Genomic DNA, 24,341 nt, shown 5'->3' on the forward strand with positions numbered 1-24,341 from the left:
TCCATTTTTTCAGACCTTATTGGGATATTGTGGATGAAAAGCCGTGTAAAGGGAGCTTCAATAAACGTATGTAAGTATTTCTGTCAGTAAACAGGTATCACGTGTCAAGTTAGAGAAACTTGTGTATGGGTTCGAGGTTTTGTCGCCTGTTCACAGGCTAACGAAACCGCTGCCTTGTAATAAAAAGCAGCACCGCTGACAACATATGCACACCGTTGAAAATTTAAGAATTGGTTCATGCTTAGCGTGCGAATATCGAGTTATGGATACGGGAAGTTTGGAGAGCGGCCCAAGAAGCTAGAGCTAGAGCTCTCGGCGTAGCTCTAACGCTTCTCTTGTGCTTTCCAAACTTCCTGTGTGCATCCATAACTTAACTTAACTAAGCATGAACCAATTCTTAAATCTGGTCCAGTTTGCATGCAGGGCCGGAAACAGTGATCAGGGAGAAATAGGAAAAGAATGTCGGTTTTTTTTTTAATTGAAACAAATTTAAATACACTTTTTCCCAATTTAATGCACAGGCATCTAGTCGTAGTCTATTATGCATTATGGAAGAGTACCTGTCAAGGTCAATACTAAGATATACCAGCCACTACTACTACAGAAGAAATCGATTGTTCCAGACTGCTTATTAAATATCGCTAAAAAAAGAAAAGACGCACTCATTTTCATTTAATGTTCAATTAACTGAAAGTCCGGGAAGATATAAAAGATAAAATCCAATCAAAACAGTTCTTCCATTGAATTGGACAAAATTAAATGCCGTCTAATTAATACTATTTCTTCTTCAAGTCTTGATAATTTCTGATTTACAATTTCAGAAAATCGTTTTCCGTTTGTCTGAATCATCCTTATCGTACCGTCATTAAATACGGCGACCGCTCCTTGCCAACACCACCCCTCTCAACCCAGAATCACGAAAATAAAACTGTTTACCTTCAGGCCTAAAACATGATCAAGACAAACGTTGTGTTTCTCAACTTAATAAGCCGTCTCATGTCACGATATGAAATCACGAATGTCGTGGAGACTGATCGAGGTCTATCTCAATTCTATGCCAATGAAAATCAACTTCACGGGCACATGGTGCGCCAGTTGGATTCCAAAAACCTGCGTGCGTCAATAGTTTTGTCGTCTTGAAACGGGCTTTTAATATAAATGAATGGTAGCTAACGCACAATATCATGAAATAAATCAGATAAATACCTTAGTAGTCGGTATTAATTCATACAGCCCTTGGGGTTCTATGGCCTTCTTGATGATATGGATCGATGTTTTCCCAGTATTTTTCTCTTATATCAAACAGCTCAATAATATGCCATTTTCATGATGGCGTCAGGTGAGTTGCATACATATAACAGCGACAGTCTCTCGATTGATTTAGAATATTCATCAGTTTCGTCTTCCTTTTCAAAGGATTGGGGAGTAAATAATTAGCATGAGAAAAATAACTGAGGCGGTATTATGGTGCTGTTAAGGCTAGATAATTTTAATCTGATATCGACTGATAGCTGCATTGATTTTTTTTATCTTTCCTTATCTTTGCATGATGTGGTAATTCTTTCAGCTTGTGGGAATTTATAGTGTTTTTTCGGCCCTGCGTTAAGTGGTGTAAGGGAAAGGAAAATATCATTCTTCGTTACAGCAGCTCCACTGCCACCAACATGAGTTTGATCTTCGTTAAACTTTTCTTTCCCTGTTCTTTAACCATACTGGTCCCTTTTACGATTTTCCAGAATTGATGTTAGTTTTTCTTGGCGACTCAAACCATTATTTCAGAACATTTTTCTATTTCTTACACCAGTATTCATTTGTAACACTCCGCAACAAAAAATTCTTAAGCAGCATATCGCCAAATGGCGTCAATATTATTAATATTCATAATGTATTATTAATGTTTTCGGTTTCTTGGAATACAGGGAAAGTCCCCAATTTTTGTTGCTTTCCTTAGCAGAAAAAGATGTGTCGAGCCGCTGCGGTGAGTAAAAAATATGATTTCCTATGGGCAATGCTTGCATTTGACCAAACCTTACAAACCCTAATATAGTTACAATGAGTGGACGACAGACCGTACATAATTATTTTACATTCATTTGTAGTTGTTTATGCGACTGGTGAACAACACTATATTGTGAAAATAACACTACAGATTGGGAAATACTATACTTTTCAATGCCAAACGAAATAAAACAAGATGCATGACGACTGAAAAATGCTGTAGAACTGAAGAGATCTGCACGTCCGCAATTGAAAACGAGCTCTGTGTAGACCGTGACGATATATCAGCGTTTCTTTACATTCGTAAACACTTTTCTGAAATATTTCTAATTTCAATGTTGAGCCGAAGAGGTCCCGACGAATGCCCCGTTTCTCAAAATGATCAGAGAGCCAAGTATAAAGTATAAGTCGCTCCTAGACTTCGCAAAAACATCCCATTGCGAAACGGGACAAGCCTCAATTTGTTCAGACAAAATACGCGTTGACAATAGAAGGTATATAATTTCTAGTCGTTTGATTTAAAGGTCAGTAACCAAGAGAAGCCGGAAGAACCAACCTTAATTACATCGAATACAAACCGCCACACTCGAACTTACAGGTCTGTATACATTTATCACAGAAAATATATTTCATACTTTAAAAGTCTAAAACAACCAGCAACGTCTAGTTGAATACTGTACGGTGTACGGCGAAACTAGCCCTGGATTTATCACCCTGTTAGCAGAGCCTTTCTTTTGCTTGCTCGATTAAGGAGGCTCTGCTCTCAGGGTGTTGATTTATGTAAACTGAGTGAAAAAAGTATGTTCAATCAAGCTGAGAGACTATGCTTTTCCAAAAATATATCCACCATTCCTTTGATTTATTCTACTCTACTAGTTGGAGAAACAAGCTTGTAAAATTTATGACGTGATAACTTTGTCTCTTGATTTGAACACATTTTTCTTTGGTAAGGTAATTTTCTATTTATAGTACAGTCTGTTTTGGCACCAGTTTCTATTAGAATTCTAAATTATCTTGTTTAATTTTTTCTACAATTCCCTATAATTAACATGTGGCCTTTATTTCCATCGAAATAGTATTCTCAACATATCATTCATCTTAAGTTCAAACATTTTTTTAATATGTGTAGCATGACCAGAGTCAACGTATGACGTCAACTTTCTTTCGGTTTCTAGGAACTAAAGGGCAACTTCCCGTCACGAATCATTTTTTTGGGAAACAAGCCGAGCGGGCGAACTGGTAAGTACAACTGTAAAAATTGTTTTGTATGGGGACTGTTCGGCCTCCATTTAACAGTGTCGAGAAGGAAATAGTACGATTATAGTGAATGTTCCGAGTATAGACTGCGTTTAGGAAGGTTTTACAACGGTATTGGCCGCCGTTTGATTAATCCCGGGCCATTACTGAGTGAAATCATCATCGTTGAGGAAATTTGGTGATATCTCGTCAATCGCACGAGCTGTGTGCTTGATTCGATCGAACAAGCATCCACACATTATTAGTTGAATTAATGACAGTTTCATACCTACTACTTTACTAACTGGCCACTGTTTACATACCAGTATATGAAGTGACTTCTAAGTTTGATCAAAATGTCACGGAACTCATTGTTTGACTTGTCGGCTGCAGTTTAACGAGTTTCAGGATACAGTTTGTTTTTGGTGACCATACCTAACTTCGTCAACTCGTTAAACAGTCTTCTCTTCCATTTGTCCAAAAATTCCGGACGTTTCGGAAGAATCGAATGGAACAGACATTTTCCGGAACAAGTTGTTTGTTTTATTTCGGTTTACGTAAAAAAAAATCGTGAATGGAAAAGGTTGCGCGGGTCAACCGGAAAATACTTTTCCATTCGGCAGGTAAAAAATATTTAGAAACTTCAAACTGGAACGTTGAGTTGGGTTGAATGGAAAAGCGCCCTTTAATAGATTTGTTAGGATCTAGGCCCCCTATGCAGACGGATCGACTTCCTTGCACCATCGATGTTGCTATGACGACACTTATAACCCCTCGAAAACAGTAACTGAACAACTTCACTGATGTAAGCTTAGCAATTGGCGGCGATTCTGGTAATTTTTCGCATCTTTTCAAACTGAAGCTCATTTTACAAACAACGAAGTACGTGATATTTCCTATACAAACTGACCGAAACCTACCGACAGATGAAAAATGTCTTCGTAATTTTCCGACAGTAAACCCCAGGCGTTAGTGGCTTATTTTCGGGGCAGGGAATTTTGTGTTCGAAACGCGTTGAGCTCGACAATACGAACAGCCAACTGCCTCACACATCGGAAGAATGTTTGTGTCTGAAATTTGGGAGTTGTATTACCATGTTCGGAATTTTAGGGTATTACGACTCTAACGAACTTGTGTTCACTGGACATTCAATGTTTATTACACTGTTAATACGTCCTCTGACAAAAGGGCGTACAGCAAAGTTAAACGTAAATAACAGTTACCATTAATCATAATACGTAGCGACGAAAACATTTTGTGCACGTACTCTTCAAAACAGTGTGCAAAATGTGATGATACTCGGTGTGAAAACCTGCGAAGTCTTTTTATCTTTTGTTGCCTCACACACTATTCACACGATTGTTCTACTGGAGTTGCTTTATATTACGTCCAATGAGAGTTTGCAGGTTTTTACACCGAGGATGCGCTACAAAATGGCATTAAACTATGTATCAACCGTGTAATATGCACAGTCTCTCTGCAAAAGTGTAAAACAGTTTAAAGGTCGGCACACACGAGGGGACTACTTGCAGGGACTTGTTTAAGGGAGTAGTCCGCTGTAGGGTTTACACGATGGGACGAGTCGTGGGGACAAGTCCCTTGAAGGGTTTACACGCGCGGACCTGTTACACCTCGAAATAGTAAAATGTAGGGAAAATCCAGGGAAGCGTAGAGACGAAGAAGGAGCGGTCCTAAACAGTGAAACTGAATTTACTAAATTAACCGCAAAACATTGAAATACAGGTACACGTCAATAAAACAACACATTGTCGATCTATAAAATTAGTCAGTACTCTTCTAGGGTTCGGTATACTACTGATCCAGGTTCGAAAAACACAGTAGCTATTCAAACAAGGCTCAGGCCTTTTATTACAAACAAATTCAAGATTTATTCTCCAGGCCATGTCGAATAAAATTTTAAATAGGAGACGCGATAGATTGACTGTACTCGTTCAACCTCCCCGTCGGTCGCCATCTTGAAGGGGAGTTCGGACCTAAAATACTGATCAGCGATTGGTTTAGTTTCATGTAGTCCCTGCGACTAGATTTTTTTGATGTAAATGGGTAGTTCACACGAAGGGACTTAGTCGCAGGGTCCAGCCCCTTCGTCTGTGTCGACCTTACAGTGCGACTATTGTTACCGGGGTCACTAAAACAAAACTGGCCAATCAGATTGCAGAACAAGAACAATGAACTTGTTCAACCAAAGCCGACTGAACCAATCACGAGTAGACGTAAAACAACAGTTAAAACCTAAAATTTCGGAATTATTCACTGTTCGTATCATAATGTGATCTGATTGGCCAGTTTTAAGTGACCCTCGCACCGTAACTATTCGTTAATCAATATTATGGGTAGTAACAAAGCATTTTGCACATGCTATCTTTGAAACAGTGTACAAGATAACAGCAATTAACTATGTATCACTACTCACTGCAACTAAACAGTTTTAATCTGCAAATGGTTTTGAGGAAACCTAGGCAGAAAAAAAAAATCAATTAACCGTTAAATTTATAGTACTAACAGGACATTTGCACAATTTTCTCTTTGAACCCTGTTTAAACATTTAACAAACTCAAAACATTTGTGTTCTTTTCGTAAGCACAACTGGAAATTTTAGAGAAAAAAAAAGTCCACTGACTTTGTCTTTTCCTCTTCTGTTATTATGTTATTTTTATTATTGTATAATTGGCGTTATTGTATAGAAAGTAGTTTTGCAAATAGTAATGCAAGTGTTTAAGCCTACGAATATCCATCCATTCCCAGGATTTCCTCCAGAACTAAGCCATTTCTCCGAGTTGCTTTGAGCCTCATTTCTAAAGCGAGGCTAAGGGAAAAATTAGTTTTGCTTACTTATGGTAAAGGTAATAAAAAATGACTGACAACTAATTTCCATAATAAACTATGCACAAAGCCTCGCTTTCATAATGAGGCCGATCAGCATCTGGGGCCCCATTAGGTCCCACAAGGGGCATTTTAGAGGGACTTTTTTTTTTCCTGAAAGGGGGTCCCAAGATATGTCAGCTTCTCATTAAGAACATACGAATTAATGATAAATTGGAGGTGCAAAAATTAACATTTCAAGAAATGGAACTTTTTATCAGATTAAAGTTGTAGCGTAGTGTTTTGTGTGTAGTGAAACAAAATGTTTTGTGTTTCCTTTACAAAATAACCCACAAAATATTCAACTTGTCTGCTTAATCAGAGCACACGTCCACTGAAGGTTATTTTATAAAACTGGGTCATCAACTTTGAACGCAGTCCCTTGGGAATGGTGTCCAAAATAGATCTTTACAAAAAAAAAAAAACAAAAACCTACTGCTCAACATTTGTTGCTACTTCATATGTAAAACATTTTAAATCTGTACATAGCCTCTCTGGAATAGTGTACAAAATATATTACTTTAACAAAAATATATTACTCATAAAAAGAACTTCACCATACTAACATGGCAATTGCAAAATAATGTTCTTTGGATTTACAATATAATTATTTTCACTTATTGTAGTAGTTAGACTCCTGTTTAGTGTACAAAACATCTAAACAAAGAGTTAAAAGGTGTAGATGAAACACTTGATATGTTTCTTTCACTAACTGCAAAATCAAGCTCAATCACAACAATTTCAACTGCACATAAACTCTCTGGATTAGTGTACAAAAATATATTTTAACAGTCAAAAATTGTGTGTTAACTCTCTGGGATAACAACCCAATTTTTTCTTATTATCTTGCCCTACATACTTCTACGGCATGGTCATAAATATTGTTGTCATAATTTGTAATCCCCCCCCCCCCCCTCAAAATTGAACAATTTTGTACATATCTATCTGAAATAGTGCACAAAAAAACTTTTCCTTACATATTTGATCACCTGTTAAGAAATAGTTAAATATGTCCCACGTGAATACAAACCAAGCACCAATATTATGTTCCATGTTAAATGTTAAATATCAAAAGAGAACTAAAAATTGAACCTTCTTCCCCTAACACTCCCCTTACCAAGGGACAACTGTGTTCCCCATATTTAATACAACACTCCTGTGTCATAAATATTGTTGTCATAATTTGTAACCCTCTCCCCCCCCCCAAAAAAAAAAAATTGAACAATTTTGTACATATCCATCTAAAATAGTGCACAAAAAACCTCTTTCCCTGATAAATATTTGATCAGCTGTCAAGAAATAGTTAAATATGTCCCAAATGAATACAACACAACCACCAAAATTATGTTAAATGTAAAATGTTAAATATCAAAAGAGGACTGCAAATTTGACCCTCTTACCCTAACACTTCCCTTACCAAGGGACACCTGACATTCTGTGTTCCCCATATTTAATATAGCACTCCTGTGAAAGGAACAGCTCACTTTGGAAAAGACTAAAGAGTGGCAAGGGACAAGAGTGGGTGTGTGTCTTATGGGATCATTGTGGGAGGTGGCACCCTAAATGCCTGTACTGAAAACTAACCGCATGCTTCAGTGGGTGTGCCATTTCATTCTCTGAAAAACGCCTTTCAGCCTAATCAGCAGAAATAGATGAGTGTGTGTGTGTGTTCAAGTTTTGTAAAGCTGAATTTCACGCATGATTCAGCATGCATCGTTAGGAGTACTGTACCATCCCTGACAATCCCATAGTTGAATGCATGTCCACTCTTGAGACATCCCATTTTTTACAGTTCTCTGTGGCAAATCGGGCCACCCATTGAACGCTTTTGATTAGCTATTGACAACTTCTCATAAAATTTCTAACTGCAGCTCCCATTTGAACTGGCTAATTAAATTTAAGGATTATAAGAGGCGTAATCCTCTTTTGTTGCATTGAAAAAGGTTTCTTGTGCATAACCACATTGGGTCCGTGCCCAAGATAAATGTAATAACAAAATTAGTAACAAAAGAAAAAGAAAAAAATCCAAACTGTCATGTACACAGCACATGCCCACTCTGGAACAGTGTACAAAATGACTCTACATGGATGCCATGCACATATTCTCATTGGAATAGTGTACAAGAATTTAACCTCAATTTAAGGGTTTGTTCAAAATTTTAGCTGTATGCAACACTAATTGCACATAAAGTAATGCCTATGAAAAAGGAGAGGTATGGCTCTTTTTTTACAACAAAATTTTGATGCATACATTATCATTATCCATAATAAAACAAATTTTAAAGTGGTATAAATCAACGTTGTACATGATAAGTTTGAATGTCATCCATCGATGTTGTGCAGCATACATCGCTTTCCTGAATAATTCACGTGCAACCGTTATACAACTAAAAGATTTTCGATAAAACAGGAAAACAGGAAGTGAGAAGTCTGCGCTTATTTCATGCACTTCCTGTGGTGTGCCTTTGGTTGCTTGTAACTGAACATGCTGGATCACAGAAACAACTCTGTCCAAGATTTTATTCTGAGCATTCTGCAAACTGTTACTTATAAGTTGCGATTGTATAACACATGAAGTGAAGGATTCATGGAAGCAATTTATGCTGCACAACAATGATTTACACAACTTTAAAATTCATTTTGTAATGCATAACAATAATGTATTTAACAAAACGTAGATGTATACTTGATCGATATGTTGTCCATAAAAAAATGCCATTTACAGGCATTAGGGTATCAGTAATTTGAACTCAGTAAAGTGTGGGATACATATTCTTAAAGCTAGTGGTTGTAAATTATGGATTTATGCCTTTCAGCCCAAATAGCGACCATGCTTAAAACATCATCACTTAATCAACAGACTTCATGAGAATAAAGGGAACAACAATCTCCCAGATGAAAATGTCTAGATTCTGAAATAAGTTCTCCTGACTACTGCGATACATTTTATAGTCAGAACAGTGAGGAGAATTTGCATGATATTGAATTTACTGATATAGGGGGAGGGATTGTTAGCTGTTTTGTGCATTCTTATTCTGAACTTAAGTAAATCAAACAAACCCATAATGGATTATTTTGTACATGAAGTTATCCCAACAAAATAATAATATAAAACATTCTAAAAATTATTTATCAAAATTATCAAAATTAATCTTACCTTGCATGTCTACTAACTCAATAAATAATTTATGACAGATTATCTCAATACAGCTTTTTCACTGGTATTAAGATCACAATTTTACAGTTTTACTTATTAATGATGAAAAACTTGAGAACCTTTGACAAATTTTATGATAACCTTCCACGCACCACTTGTTTCACACCGGGCAAGGACCATGGTGGCCTAAATCTGAGCTGTATTCCTCAAAAGCTGGATATTTGTATTCATCACTAAAAAGAAGCAATAAATTCTGAACAATTTTGTAACAATTCAAGAGCACTGCATTTTTCATTTATGAAGTATACATTTAATGTTAGTTGTGAGACTCGCTCTGAGAATTTTAGAATTTTACACGTGTACATGTATGTCTTTCAGGATCTAAGGCTTTTCTGTTTGAAAATCTTGAGCCATCAAAAACAAAGAAACAAAAAAAAAAAAAGGAAAAAAAGAAAAGAAAAGAAAACAAACAACCAACCAACAACAGCAAAACACAGAATGAAAAGAAAAAAAACAAAACAAAAGCTATTTATATTTTAGTGTCAATACTTACAGTTCTTGTTTACAAAGACCCGCATCATAAACAACACTAGTTAAAGGAATGCCATGGTAAACATCATCGTTGACTTGATATTTAGAAATATAACTGAGTGGAAGGAAATAAAAAGTAGATTATTTAAACTGACAATGAAGGCAAGTTTTTTTTCATCAATATTGAGTTGACAAGGTAAATTGGCCTCTATAAGTTAAAAGATACAAACGAAAAATACTAACTGGTATTATAAACAGTACCACTTTGCCAGAGCATATCACTCTGCTGAAGATCAAGCACTGAAAACATTAACTTTTGTATCTTTTTAAAGAGGCCAATAAAACCTTTAGTTATCAAGCCAGTTGATAAAACCAAACATTCTTTTCTCTCCCCTAAAAACACAGCGCCACAGATTCAGATGCTATGCCCTTTATCCATTGAAATCGACAAGACTGTTATTGGCATTTACAAAATTAACATACGCAATATGAAAGTCAGCATTTATTAATAATTTTAGTGAAAAATATTGTTTCACTCCATTTGTTTTCCTTCAGTGAAAGGAATCTTCTATCAATGCACTGCTTACTGTACAAATCAGAGAACTTTGACTAGTTACTTTAAATTTTATTAAACTAAAAAGAGAAAATAGCCTAATAACTCTCTCAATAATCCAGCATTGCGAGGTGTCAGTTTGATCACTGCCTATGAAAACCACTTACATGTAATTTACAACAACAACAATTTTATTTACAAATTCAGATGATATAAAGGGCTTGTGCTGTAAATAGACAGAATGCTAGTCGAGGCGGGACAAGACGAGCACGAGAACATAATGAAAAAAAATTACAATAAATTACAAAAAACAGAAAAACTTAACTTTACATAATAATGCAGATTTAGATAAGGCTATGCGACAAAAGTAAATGAATTTACAAAGAACTCACCTTTTTTGTCTCTCATGGCATTTGAAAAGAAACAACATGACAACTGGCACTAAGCAAATGAATAATAATGCCGCACCAACAATCAAGCCAATGACTAGGGTATTACGTGCAGAGCGATATTCACCCACACGTGCATTCTCTTCTTCATGAGAGTCTATTTTCTCTGTTGGCACAGTCGGTGGATTCTTGTGTGGAGACGGATCCTTAATCTGAAAACCTGAAAAACAAATGAAAGGTTTCTTTTTCTTTAAAATGCTGAGAGTAATAATAATTGAGATCTAATTAGTACAACAACTGGACTTTACATGTGTATAGCAATTGTGGAATTTCTATAATTATTTTCAGTGCCTGTTAAACAAAATGTTAATGTTCAGTTTCGTCATCAGAGTTGATAATCTAATTTGGTCACTATTAAGGGATTTAAGTGCTGACGTTACGGGCATTAGCCCCTCTTCAGAGTGAAGACATGAGTAAATCTATGACTCCCAAATACAGTAGCTATTAAACAACTCCTTACATGTAAATCAATACATTTCAGGCTAGTGGGTATCATGCACATGTATGTGTAACATGCTGTACACTGTACCTATGAAGAAATCATGCTCTGGTACACCTAACATAATGGCACTTAAAAATTGGCACTGACATGAACAACAAAAAAAAGAACACAAAACAAAACGAAAACTGAAAAAAGAGAAAACATATCGCTAGTAATACTGACAACAACCTGAAAGATGAAATCATACAGTAAATTGTAACACTATTGTCTGCATACAAATGCTTTGAATAGCGGTTCTTAATAACATGTAGCTGCCCTCATTCCTTCATTATGACCCTGCTTGTCTCTTTGAATAATTTAACAGCCAGATTTGCCACGTTTGTTTTAGTTTGCATATTAACAAACCTTTGGAGGAAGGCATTGTTAAATGTGGACTAGGAATACTAGCACTTGTAGTGGAGGTCTTCTGTCTTTCAGATGCTGTTATGACCTTTTCATCTGTTGTATCTGAAATAGACATCATCATAGTTTCAGTGTGTACAGTTGAGACCATAACATAATGGAGAACGATGTTGGGCTGGAACAATTATATATTAAATGAAATAAATAAATGACTTTATTAAAGTGTCTAAGTAATTAGTTTAGTTTAGCTTTAAGGTATTTGCAACGACAACTACAATATTATTATAATTACAATTAATAACAACAATTACAATTACTAATCGGGGACACTATAAATCAGTGAAATAAATATACAAAGTGAACATTACATATGTTAAAAATCCCAACTGTTGGGAGGCAAACCAGATGGCTATTTACAAAGCATGGCCTTTGATTTGAAAATGGGACTCAGCTACTGTGAAACATAGGTACAGTACATGTACTGTACTTAATATTATCATAATGTATATATAACAAAAAAGAAAGCAAGCTAGTTTCAACTGGAATGAATGGATCTACACGTAGTTGTTTAATATGGATGTCTTTGTTTGAAACATACAGAAGTTAACCTCTTCCTTACCTGAACCTTGGGAGGAAGTGGTTGTTTCATGTGGACTTGGCATTGCACTTGAAGTGGAAGTCCTCTGTCTTTCAGATACTGTGGGAACTGGGGTTGGCAAAGTTGTTGGAGTGGTAGAAGTAACTCTGGTTGTTTTATCCAATGTATCTGAAATAGGCATCATATTGTTTATCGTGTACAGTTAAGACCATAACAGAATATGTTAGATAACAAATAATAAATTATGGTTGGCCTGAATTTTAAGAGCAAGACAGTTTCAAGAAAGGAAAGCATCCATGTGAGCTTTTAGTTTCAAAGACTTTAATTATGTCAGTCAACTACTTAAAACATACAAACGTATATGTTGTAAATACTGTACACATCAAGTTGCATTCACTTCATATTAATTGATAACAATACTAAGTGTGTGTGATATCAAAGTATCAAAGACTCAATAATCACAAATGTGGTTGTTGATAACTTTCGACAACACTCAAGTGACCAACTGGAACATGAAGTCTCAAGTATAGTCCACAGTGAGGTAGAGTAAAGTCTCTTTTTGCAATGAAGAATAATACCTACTTATAATGCACAATCAACATTTTTGCTGTTTGTAAATTAATTCTTTTTTCAATGAAATGCAATTTTAAAACTCTAAGTGCAGGTGTTGTATTTATCTGTTTTCTTGTATAAAATCAATTTTGTTCCTCTTGTGTACAGACTGTGTGCTGTCAGTTGATATTTCCCTTGCGCACTATTGACTCAGTTTATAGACTGGCCACTACCTTACTGACATCAGAATACAAATCATGGATATCTAACACCACCATAAAATAATATTATCAATATTATCACATCAATTAAAGAAACTATTACAGGTAGGCCCAAATTTTGGAGAAAAGAAAAATACTTACCATTCCTGCAACCATACAATTCCATTCTCATACAAATCTCGTAATTGTATGACACTGGAAAAACTCTCACAAATCTTGCCGATATTGGCGAAGGGAAGATATTCTCAACAACTGTCTGGGCGTCTGAATTTCCAGGCCATATCTTCCAGTAAAAGATAACAAAAGGGTTAGATACAATGTGGATATCCCCTCCCCCTAGAAGCTGGGGAGGAAATGTTGCGTGATGAGCCAAAAGAGTGCCTGCGAGGGAGGCCAACCCCCCCCCCCCCCCCAAGAAGTTTGTCTTCTTCCTATCCATAGATGACTCTGTCACCAACATAATATAAAATTTTATGTGTGACATTGTGTCATAAGTGCAATCCACATTCCAAAGTCCACAATATTTATCACATTCCAGTGTCAAATTTAAAAGTCAGACTTTTATAAGCACTTGGCAGGCTTGGAAATTGGATTATTTCAACTCATATTGGACATCTGGTGACTGCTGTGTTGGCTGAGTGAAACCAAAAAGGGCGTTCAGTTCCTAGAGCCTAGCTTGTATCAGGCGATTCAGTAACATGGGAATCAAAGGCTCCTGTGAGCCAACTCGTGAATGCAGATGACACATAGTAATTGCAATTTAGACGGCTACGGAAACTTCCTCAAAAGCTAAAAGAAATTATATCTTTGCCCGATTATGTAACGAAAAATGACCATTCTTGTACTATGAAAATGATTGTCAAATTATTCTGTACAGATTGAATAAGCCGATTATTCGGATGCGCCGATTAAAAAATATCACGTGTTTTTTTTATTCAAAGTTTATAGGAGCACGCCATGTGCAGCTACGTCATGCAAATTCGTGTGATAGTCCGCGGCTACTGGATTTCGCGATCGGGCTAGTGGATTCTAACCATCACTTGCCCGATGGGCAAGTGAAGTTTTTTTGGGAATTAAAATTACAAAATTACTGTAGGGCAAGCCGATCTCACAAAGGGAAATATGTTCAACAAAGTATCGCATTACGATTCATGCCCGACATAAATGCGTGAAATTTTTCCTTTGGAGTTCAGTCCACGCAATCCTCAAGTAAAAATAATGAACTATGACAAGCTCTTGCTAAATAAGAATTATTTATCGACCGCGTCCTTTTGCTTTCCCATAAATTACCAGTTGTAAATTTCGAAAATGAAACATTTTTTCCCTTTGAAACCTCTATGAAAGCTGACAAGATCTTAAAAGTGTTCATTTCACCAGACATTTGCATAATTTTGTTTACGACGTCAATGATGCGTGACATGGCACGTTCCGCTTTCGCGTGAAAACTGACAAATAAAATTATTTTTTAATTAAATTATTTTTAAATTAAATTATTTTTAATTCTTGAAAGAAACCGCACTTCGTAGAAAAAAACGAAAAAATCCTATAACTTTGCTCAGATTCAACGAAAAATCCCCATTCTTACACTAAAATGATTGTCAAATTATTCTCTACAGAATGAATGAGAGAATTCTGACGCGTCGTGAAACAAATTTTCACGTTTTTTTTTTTTTTCACTAATTGAGTTTACGACCCCGGACTTTCTGAAAAACTGAAAAAACTTGAAACTTTGCAAAGATTGAACGAAAAATCGCCATTCTTGCACTAAATGATCGTCAAATTATTCTCTACATATTGAATAAGAATTTCCTGATGCGCCATGAACAACAAATGTTCGCGTGTTTTTTTCCACTAATTGAATTTAAAACTCATTCACTGCGCACGCCCGAAAGTTAACGACAAAACCGACTGATCGACTGATCGACCGACCAAGTCGAGAGTCAGCTATCGCTATAACTCGTTCATTGCGCATGCGCGCATTCACGAGTTAAAAATGGGTTATTTTGTATCTGTCAGTCTTGTTTGTTGCTTACCTTTTCCCTGGCATTGCCTGAACTCGAGGTTCTGAATTGTTGCCACTCATGTCCATCACTGCTGTAGACAACTCTGTATGTTTTCACGTAATAATCACTTAAGCCAGGGAATCCTTGAGTAGCAATTCCAGTTATTGTAGTGTTTTTCTTTAAGTCCACTTCTATGTAATAACCTCTTCGTCCAGCAGCACACCACGCACACCCATTGTATAAACGTGCACATTCGGGTTTTGTGTGAAGTGTCCTGCCATATCCAAGGTAAAAATTTTCATAGTAATGAGGAGATGAGAGTTGAGAATCAGAAACCTTTCTATCTTGAAAGCCCAGTGGTGCGTTGCATCCTACAAGAAAAAATGGAACTAAAATTCAAAGATGTGCTTTAAAATCTTTCAAACAAATTTTCAGACCCCTAAATTCTGAGTGCCAGATTCCCTGGGGCAGACTGCGTCAAGGTTTTGGTCAAGCATTCTTTTTCTTCTTTTTTTCTTCATTGTAGTCACAAATTGTAATTTCTTTTAATTCATTTACGTGTATTCGAATGAAATTAAACCTGGATTAACCCTCTTCTCAACTAGAAGAAATATTTGGTATGAAACCCTCATTTCCTTCTTCTAAATTTTCACACACGAAGTATAACACAAGAAGTATAAGTCACACTGGCCTATTTTTTTGAGTTAGAGAAAGAAGTTATCTAAAGAACAGTCAAACCCAAGAGCCGACCCCTGGGTTGTTGGATTTCTAAGTGAGAACCTTACCATAAGACCACCAAAGACTAGCAGACAGAGATTATAATATTTTTGATATCCTAACCCCCAATATAAAGTCATCAAATTTCAGTGACGTGTCAACATGTGACTGAAATTCACGTCCAGGCGAAAATTTTCAACACTCAAAACACACCTTTTTGAAACAGTAAATCAAAAGAATAACTTCTGATAAGTACTCAACAGTTTGAATAGTGGAAATTCTGGGGTTCATGGCAAAGACATTACATTTCAAGGACAAATTGTGGTAATCAGCCATGCAAAGTTAATACCTGTTTCGACCTAAACATCCCACGTAAATGCTTCAGGTGTCTTGTTTGGGAATGTTTCCAACACTAATATTGTGACAACACAATAATTGTTTATAAACCAATGCATATTTGATGCACAGGTTGTAAACTTTTGAGAAAAAATTTGATTATTCTACATGTACAATATGTACAACAGTGAAGAAAGGCCATAGAATGGCAAATTTTCAGTTTTTCACATCTTCTGCAAACTTCTAACGTTGTTATCCCATTTAGCTCACCATACAGCATAGTAATACTGACAATGACTTTTTTTTTTATCACATTCTCATGATACACCATATCTTTACCCTTAATTTTAATAATAATTTATTATCCATCTTAGGTTATAAAAAAAAAAAATACCATGGATTTACATACATGTAAAATATATTATGTAGAGATTAAATAGTACAACCTTGCCATTTTGAAATATTTAACAAATTTATTCGCCGACGGCGAAGTAAATATTGGTGAATATTCACCAATATTTACTGAGCTTGAGGCGAATAATTGTTTTAGTATAATTACTCAGGTGATTATCAGAGAAAAGCAAGAACCATCTGAAAAATGTTGATTTTGCATGATCGTTTGTTTGTTTCAAATTGTCACGCGTCAATCGTAGTCCGTGCTGGTTTTTGGATATAAAATTCAAGGAGTATTCAAGCACCAAAAACTAAGTTTCCAAGGAGTATTCAAAGCAAGTTTATTTTGTCTTGCACAATGTTTTGAAATGTTTTCATTGCTCAATAGCAACTTTAACAAAGCTCCCCCGGATATAATATGTCCCTGATTTTGAAATCTGCGCTCAATCCCTGAATTACTTTGATACAATCCTACATTATTTTGCATCCGAGCAAAAATTCAAGGATTTTTTATTATTTTCAAGCACTTTCAGCAAAAATTCTTCTTTTCAAGGGCTTTCCAAGCGCCTTTAAAATCTAAAATTAAATTCCAGGGCTTTTCAAGGACTTCAAGGGGTAGCACGAACCCTGGTCAATGAACACATGCTCAATTGAAATCACATTCGCAATCGATAAACTGCACACAGCCTCAAGCAGAATGTCAGTATTCTTTAACCGCCCCTTCATTGAGACGAAGCACTGACTTCTGTGAATGAATGTTGGGTTTCTTCGACCTGTTTACCAAAATAGATGGAGATGAACCAGGCTGTTTGGTGTAGAACTCGAGCCGGAGCGATGGCATTTTACTCCACCATTTCTTGTTGACATGATGGCTTTGCCAGTTAACGGACGTTTATAAATTGCCCTCGGAGATAAGCTGCTTCAGGTAGGAATTAAGTCCTTGATTGGCTTCACTAAACAAGTACATGGTTGTCGCAGATCAAAAGTTTTTGTTGTGAGGCAGAGATATTATTGCTTAATTTATCTCTGAAAAATGCATAGCTACACCCAATTTTCGTTTTGGATTTCAATAGCCCTTGCTAAGATCTGCTTTTCACGCATTGTCATAAACCAAACAAAAATACTTCGGTATTAGTAGGCATCGTCCTTACATAAAGAAAACCTTGCTCAAATTTAACTTAATTTGTTGTCTTCATTTTAAGTCATCGACATCGACAACATGCAATTTACAAGGGTTTTTTTTAATATTACAATTAGCAAAATTTTCATATCTTGCCTTCCAAAAGCGTCACCTCGGACTTGGCTGCATCTTTACTGCCTTTCGGAATTGCATTTTCTGTCATCCTATTTACTTCTTCCTCAGGAACATCATAAATCGCTAAGGGCCATTTTGAAAGTTAGTGCTGCCCCTATAATCACCTTGTGCGAGGTGATTACAGCAGAATATGACGCAATCCTCAACTAATCAGATCAACAGAATCTCTATAATCATCTGAGTAATTATACTACTAATTATTATTATTTTGATACCTAATGTTTGGTTCTCTGCATAAGATTCAACTGAATGATGGGAAATTTTAATGTTTAAAACCATGCTCGAAAATAATTTCAAGTAGCCAAGTTTGGCTGGTGAAAATTGCAAAGCACTTATTGGAATATTTAACAGGTAGATACCAAACTGAGATGTATTGCTGATGAAATACCAATCACAAAAGAAAATTAAGAGAACAAGACTTTTAAAAATGCTTTAAAATTAAAAGCATTTACGTGTAGTATATCTGTGGATAATTATCATAGAATTTCCTGTCTTACTCAAATACAGTTAGTTGGATTAACAAAGAAATAACAAGGTTATTTAAAGATCAATTTTTTCAGGCCTTTGTTCTCAAACTGACAAACAACAGGTGAAACAATGTGGGCCTTCAAGATATCAAGGCAATTTACATACACAGTGTGGTTAAAAGGTCACAAACACTTCAGAAAGGACGTTTTTTATTAGTTCAATGGTTTGAATGTTTTTAAAATGGATTTGAATCCTGTGTATGCAAAATTAATTTGACAAAGTGAAAATGAAACAAAATGTTTTGTTGACAAGGAAGTTTGTGTGAATCAGTATTTTAGACTTAAAACAACTCAAATAAATTAACTTTTTATTTTGTCCTCTTTTAAAATAATCCATGTGTGCTGTACATTCTGTCCTTTCTTGTTCTTCACAAGTAGAGCTCTTGGCTTGCATGTTACAACCAACTTGGCTGTAAGACAAAGTGCAACCATGCGTGACAGGTATGGCAAGAGAAAATTTGTTATGGCTAGCTAGCTAAATCATAGCTGTCACTCGCCACTAGACTAGTAAGGTCAAGCCCTGTCACCCAAAAGCCCTTGTTGAAAAAAATTGATTCGCCTACACTGTACATCAAACGCCTTATGTAAAGTTATTACTAGGAACCTGGGTTTTTGTTAAGTATTTGACTAGGAGGGACTGATTTGCCCTTAGTGTAAGACTTAGTTTTGACGTGAAAGTAAACGCACTAAAGGTCTAGAAACCATTGTTATGCAAATAGCTAGGCCTCTAGTATTTAAACACTCGCTTTGACTGCCTAAAGATGCGTCAAGAGTGTGGATAAGCCTACAGAACTGTAAGTGGTACATTTCCAGTGATGGTTTGCTATAGTAAATGTTTTTCATAACAATTGTAGTGGTGTTTCTGATTTTTTCCCCAGACTTTGAACACAGCTAGAACCTTAACATGTTTTAACACACTGTTTCAATGGCTGGTACATGTTAGAACACATCTTATGCAGGAAGACATTTTTGCCATTTCTGTCTCTGAGAACAGCAGGAGCCTACACATTTGGACTCTAAGCTTTGATATGGCTCACAGCTTTACTTGCAGGAGAAATAACCAAGTAAAAAGAGTGCAAAGTGTCGTGAAAATCATTTAAATGCCATGTAAAAATGACCTAGAGATGAAGCTTATATCCATTAATGAAGATATTAAATAATATTATGATGTGCTGAGCATATCACAAGTTGTACATGAGACAAAGAGATCCAGGGGCAAAACCTCACCTGACTGAAAACTGAGAGACTACTGGTGAACTAGGCTTCTTGTTTGTTTGTTTTTCTGAATTTGAATTTTTCAACATAAAAGGTCTGTTTAGTATTAACTCTTTAATTAAAGTGATGGGTATGAAAGAAGAAAATTTTGGGGCAAAGCAAAGGTGACCTGGTATATTAAAGCTTACTGATCTTTTTATTAGTACCAGTAATATTTTTTTACACTATCCTTTTTGTTCAATTATTTGATCTATCTACTTATTTACATTGGTAATGTTAAGCAACATGTAACAGTTATTCCAGAAGTGCATGTTGAATACAAGATGATAGATAGCCAACAGGGCATGCAGCACTAGACTATACATCTCATATCCGATGAGCAAGAGTGGAAATTAACATTGTTTTATTAAAGGAAACCTCCACTGTTGAAATAAAGGAACGTTAAATTGTTGAAAATACAATCTAATTTTAAGTTTTGTTGGAAATCATGGAAATAATATTCAGTGTCGGAGAAAACAAGGTTTGATTATTGCCAATTTTCACTTTTAAATTTCCCATGCGCCGCCATGTTGGATTTCATGACATAAAAAGAACTTCCACTTACTGACAATAGCGACAACTGTATAACATCATAAAATCCAAAATGGCAGCGCGCGGGAAATTTAAAAGCAAAAAAAGACGATAATCATAGCTAATTTTTGGGACACCTGAATGTTATTTCTACTTTTCAAACTAAAATTTAGAATTTATTCCTCGCGAAGTGAGGGCCAAAGGCCCGAGCGTAGCGAGGTTAATAAATTTGTCGGGCCGATCCGGCCCGAGCGGAGCTAAGCCGCACAAATTCGAGCGAAAAATATATTTATATATATACATATTTTCAGTGTTGGATTATTTCATCAAAGACATTTATTGCTACTCAGAGTTTCATGCTTCTTACGAAGCAATCATCAGGCAACTGTCAAAAATAATGGATACATGTGAAGATATACAAAATTTGAAAATACAGAACAATGCCTAGTGGCGTGACATTTAGACGGATATGATAGGTATATAGATATATATATATATTTCCTTAAAGATGTCCGCAATGTTGTCTTGCAACAGTGAAAAACAACGTATGAATAACGTTAGACAAAAGGAAAGTTGCTAGGCGGCAACAGGTTGGCAGACAGGCTGGTGTCAACAGTTTGGTGGAGCAAAATTTGGATAAATCCGGAAAGTTTGCGTGCCCGATCAAATTTCAACTGCAATGTTCATCAATATTCACTGGATATAGAACTATCTCTGTAGAATCTTTTCCCTTTCTTCCAGAAATCTTTTTTGTGAAAGATTGCATTAAAGAAATTACACGTTTTGTGGCCGCGGTAAAATAATTTTCCATGGGAAATAAATTCATCGAACACGACAGCGCTGCATGCCTGTTGCACATTTCGTCGCGTCAGAAATAGATTTCAACCGCAAACTAGCCTGTGGAACTACGAAACGACCATGCTCATCAAAATAGTTGCTATGTTCAGAAACCTTTTAATCTCCTCATTTGATGCTACAATACGAGTAAAGAGGGCTTTCCACCCAGCCCCAGCTCTGTGAGGTTTTGCGAGTCATGTATTTCAAGTACATTTCTAACCATTTAACATCAAAGTTTGTTGTCAGAGTGGAGGTTCCCTTCCTCCCTTCCCTGATTTAGTGATATTTTCTTTTCACCCTGATGCATTCTCTTACCATATTGTTGGGCATGGTAAAATGGCGTAAATAACCAATCAAAACTTTAGAACTGCGTTCAATGGTTTACTTTTTATTCGTAGTAAAAGATTTAAAAAAGTCAATGCATTGACACCCACACTTTAAAGTACATATCTCATACGCCTTAATTTTACGCCACAATTTTAGCATAAAAATCGCTACGTCAAAGTCCACGCCAATTTCCAATTTTTTTGTTTTCCAAGGCCATGTAAGCATGTACCTTCAGGGTACCAGCTGGTACACGAAATAAGATCAGCTTACATGTGAGCAAGATACTGAAGTATTCTTTGACCAAAACCTTTAATATAAGCCACAGTCTTTTTCATAGTTACCGAAGAGAAGGACAGTAAGACTTGTTAAGTTTCAGCTGAACAAATATTGTACTTTATTTAGCTTACGCTTAAAACAAATGCTTAAATTTGACCTTAGAATCTCGACTAAAGATATAAAGTTTCGACCAGCAAAACTTTGATATTACTCAACGGCCAAAACTTCGGTGGCCTTTTTCAAATACAACTCCCATTTAAAAACACCCTGATTTACTGAACTGATCCTGTTGTTTTTGCAACTGAGACAAAGCGTGGTCGGGGTTCGGTAAGATTAAAAGACCAGCCCGCGCCGTGTGGACGTGGACTTCGGCGCGCTGACGATGGCTTACAACGGAGCTGAATAAAACATAACTTACCATGAGGCGGATTTGAAGCCAAACCGATGTGGACTAAAACAGATGACAAAACAACCGACAAAAAAGTCCAATTTGAAGACATGTTCGACCTCTCAAAACAACTCAACCACCACATGCCGCGACAACAACCGTTCACCGGAGGAGACAGGACTACGTGAGGCGATTCACGCGTTTGTTCAACTGAGCCATGTGTGGAAGGTTACCAAGCAAGCCGACGGCGCTGCGGGCTTTTTCCACGCATGACCTGGAGTGTGTCCATTGCGCAGATGGAACAAAGCGCGTGATTTACAAAAGAAAGAAGAAACAAAACTTCCGTGTCTTCTATGGAAAAACTGTGGAAATATTGTGAACAGAAAACAGGAAAAAGGATTGAGGATAATCGGCCCAATTATCATATTGTTACATGCATTTTGTCAACACACAATTTCAGACGTCCTGTCTGTTATTTAAGTAACACTTGTGAAAAGCCCAAAGAATCCTCAATCCAAACAATCACAACAATAGTGCGCCTGGCCTTTCTGTAAGAACTTGAGAGAACTTGCCAGTGGCTGCCAGTAGCATGAGAAGTGCCACTTAAAACACCTTGATAAAAATTTCCAAGTTCAGGATTTTAAAAGTACTTTTAAAAACATTAGTTGAGGGGCCGAAACGAAACTCCATAAATTTTAAAGCTGTTGGGCTTGTGGGCTGGATTAACGGATTCCGGTGGAAGTGTTAATTGGATTCTAACATGACTAGACTTCTTAACTTTGTATACAATTGTTTTCAGGCTACGGGCATGAGCCAGGTCTCTGCTCATCTGAGTCAGCGTACATTTTTCAAGTCGTTTGACTTTGTTTATATTTCGAGCAGAACCCTCAAGAAACCCGTCTGGGCTATGTGGCGAATTTGAAGGAGGACACTTCGACAGCTTTTCAATGCCAGCTATAAATATCTTTTGTCCATTGTTCCGGATTCCGGTTGGAAGTGATAACTGGATTCTAACTTGAACTTGTCCTTTAATTTTGTATACAATTGTTTTCACTAGGTCATGTATTTGACGTCTGCTCAGTCATGATGTCACAACGTGGTTATCAGTTGATTGATACGCCCACGTTTGGACGCAGGAGTAATTTGCGATAATGGTCGAGTTTAAGTTAGATCACGGAATATTTCAGTCCACTGTAGAGCGGTTGTCAAGCAAACCGTATAGTATTAAAAACCGAACAAACAAACAAACAAATAAAATTGTTTTATTTAGTTAGTTATTATTGTTCACTCCCCTTTCAGCTTTTTCAAGGCAGTACAACTATTTGTGAAAAAACATAGGGAGCTAGCGAACCGTAGCGCTTTAATATTTTAAATTAAACCCGCTTTTTTTGCTTATTAATCGGCGAAAATGTCGCACTCAGGTCGTCAATTTGGTATGAATTGTAATGATTTTTTTTAATCACGTTTTTATGCTTGCCATATTTTGTAATGTTTAATATCCATGTCAACTTTCAGAGAACAAATTATGGAAGATTCTCAGTGAAACATAAAGGCTCTGAAACTTGAAATAACTTACCAATACTATGAAAGCAAATTAAAGCTCCTCATACTTTTAAGAGAGAAGTAAAAAGGTTCATCTTAAATCAACCTAATCCTTACGAGGCATGAGAAGTCTAGAAATTCAATGATAAAAAAAAATCTATTACAACTCTTGTTAATGTTACCTGTTTAGGTCTGTTACATGTATGTATCTACCTTGCATAATTTACTACAAAACCAATAGAACCAAGGGTGATCTCCCGTGAAAAGCTCTTACAAGCTTGCTGAGATCATCCTGCTACTAAATAAGAAACTGTAGATGCAATTGAAGTAAGAAAAGTGGCAAAAATAAATAAAGTGAAGAGATTTACCGCGAACGGCAAAAATTACCACGTGACCACGATTTTCCCGCCATTTTTCGCGTTTGCCGTTTGCCAGTTGCCGTTTCTACGTGAAAACAGACTATTTCGCGTTTGCCGTCTACATGAGAACTACGTAAGTATTTCTTCCTTTTTTCTTATACATATAAGTAGTTAATTGGTGAAAACAAGTACCCCAATAATTTTTCCGGCAAGTCATACTAGGGCAAATTAAGTTTCACGTCTAAAAATCCTTCATAACTCACTCCTTACCGTACTTTTCTTCATGAACTCACCACATTGAGTCACAAAACAGCTTCACCGAAACTCACGAAATTCCAGCTAAAGTCGAAAGGTTCACGCTATTTTACGTGAAACGTGAAAGGTGACGTTTGCCGTTTCACGTAAACGCAATGCTAAATCTCTCTAATAATTCGAGCTGTCGAAAACACGCTGTCGTGCTTGCTTTGTTAAATGCACTCGTCCGGTACTTAAATAATAGTAAGTGCAATAAGGT

The 24,341-nt window shown here is 36.3% G+C and overlaps 1 protein-coding gene and 1 long non-coding RNA gene across 3 annotated transcripts; both read right to left on the minus strand.

Moving 5' to 3' along the window:
* Positions 1-4,365: 4,365 nt before the first annotated feature.
* LOC146466131 (uncharacterized) lies at positions 4,366-9,254 on the minus strand. The gene is made up of 2 exons (XR_014868126.1): positions 5,755-9,254; positions 4,366-5,688 (listed from the first exon to the last, which is right to left on the minus strand). It is a non-coding gene; the product is annotated as an uncharacterized LOC146466131 (long non-coding RNA).
* Positions 9,255-9,260: 6 nt separating this feature from the next.
* LOC146466132 (uncharacterized) lies at positions 9,261-22,420 on the minus strand. 2 transcript variants are annotated; one of them, XM_085127736.1, is made up of 8 exons: positions 21,957-22,413; positions 15,056-15,396; positions 13,164-13,305; positions 12,271-12,417; positions 11,655-11,756; positions 10,751-10,967; positions 9,828-9,920; positions 9,261-9,507 (listed from the first exon to the last, which is right to left on the minus strand). In XM_085127736.1, the coding sequence occupies exons 1-8, from the start codon at positions 22,069-22,071 to the stop codon at positions 9,435-9,437; spliced, it is 1,230 nt and encodes a 409-aa protein (XP_084983862.1). In that variant the 5' UTR covers positions 22,072-22,413; the 3' UTR covers positions 9,261-9,434. The 2 variants fall into 2 exon arrangements, with proteins under 2 accessions (XP_084983862.1, XP_084983863.1); XM_085127737.1 differs by lacking the exon at positions 11,655-11,756 and having other exon boundaries at positions 12,277-12,417; positions 21,957-22,420.
* Between the last annotated feature and the right edge of the window lie 1,921 nt (positions 22,421-24,341).

This window comes from Pavona decussata, unplaced genomic scaffold (assembly GCF_977016875.1).
Source record: "Pavona decussata unplaced genomic scaffold, jaPavDecu1.1 SCAFFOLD_153, whole genome shotgun sequence".
Classification (NCBI taxonomy): domain Eukaryota; kingdom Metazoa; phylum Cnidaria; class Anthozoa; order Scleractinia; family Agariciidae; genus Pavona; species Pavona decussata.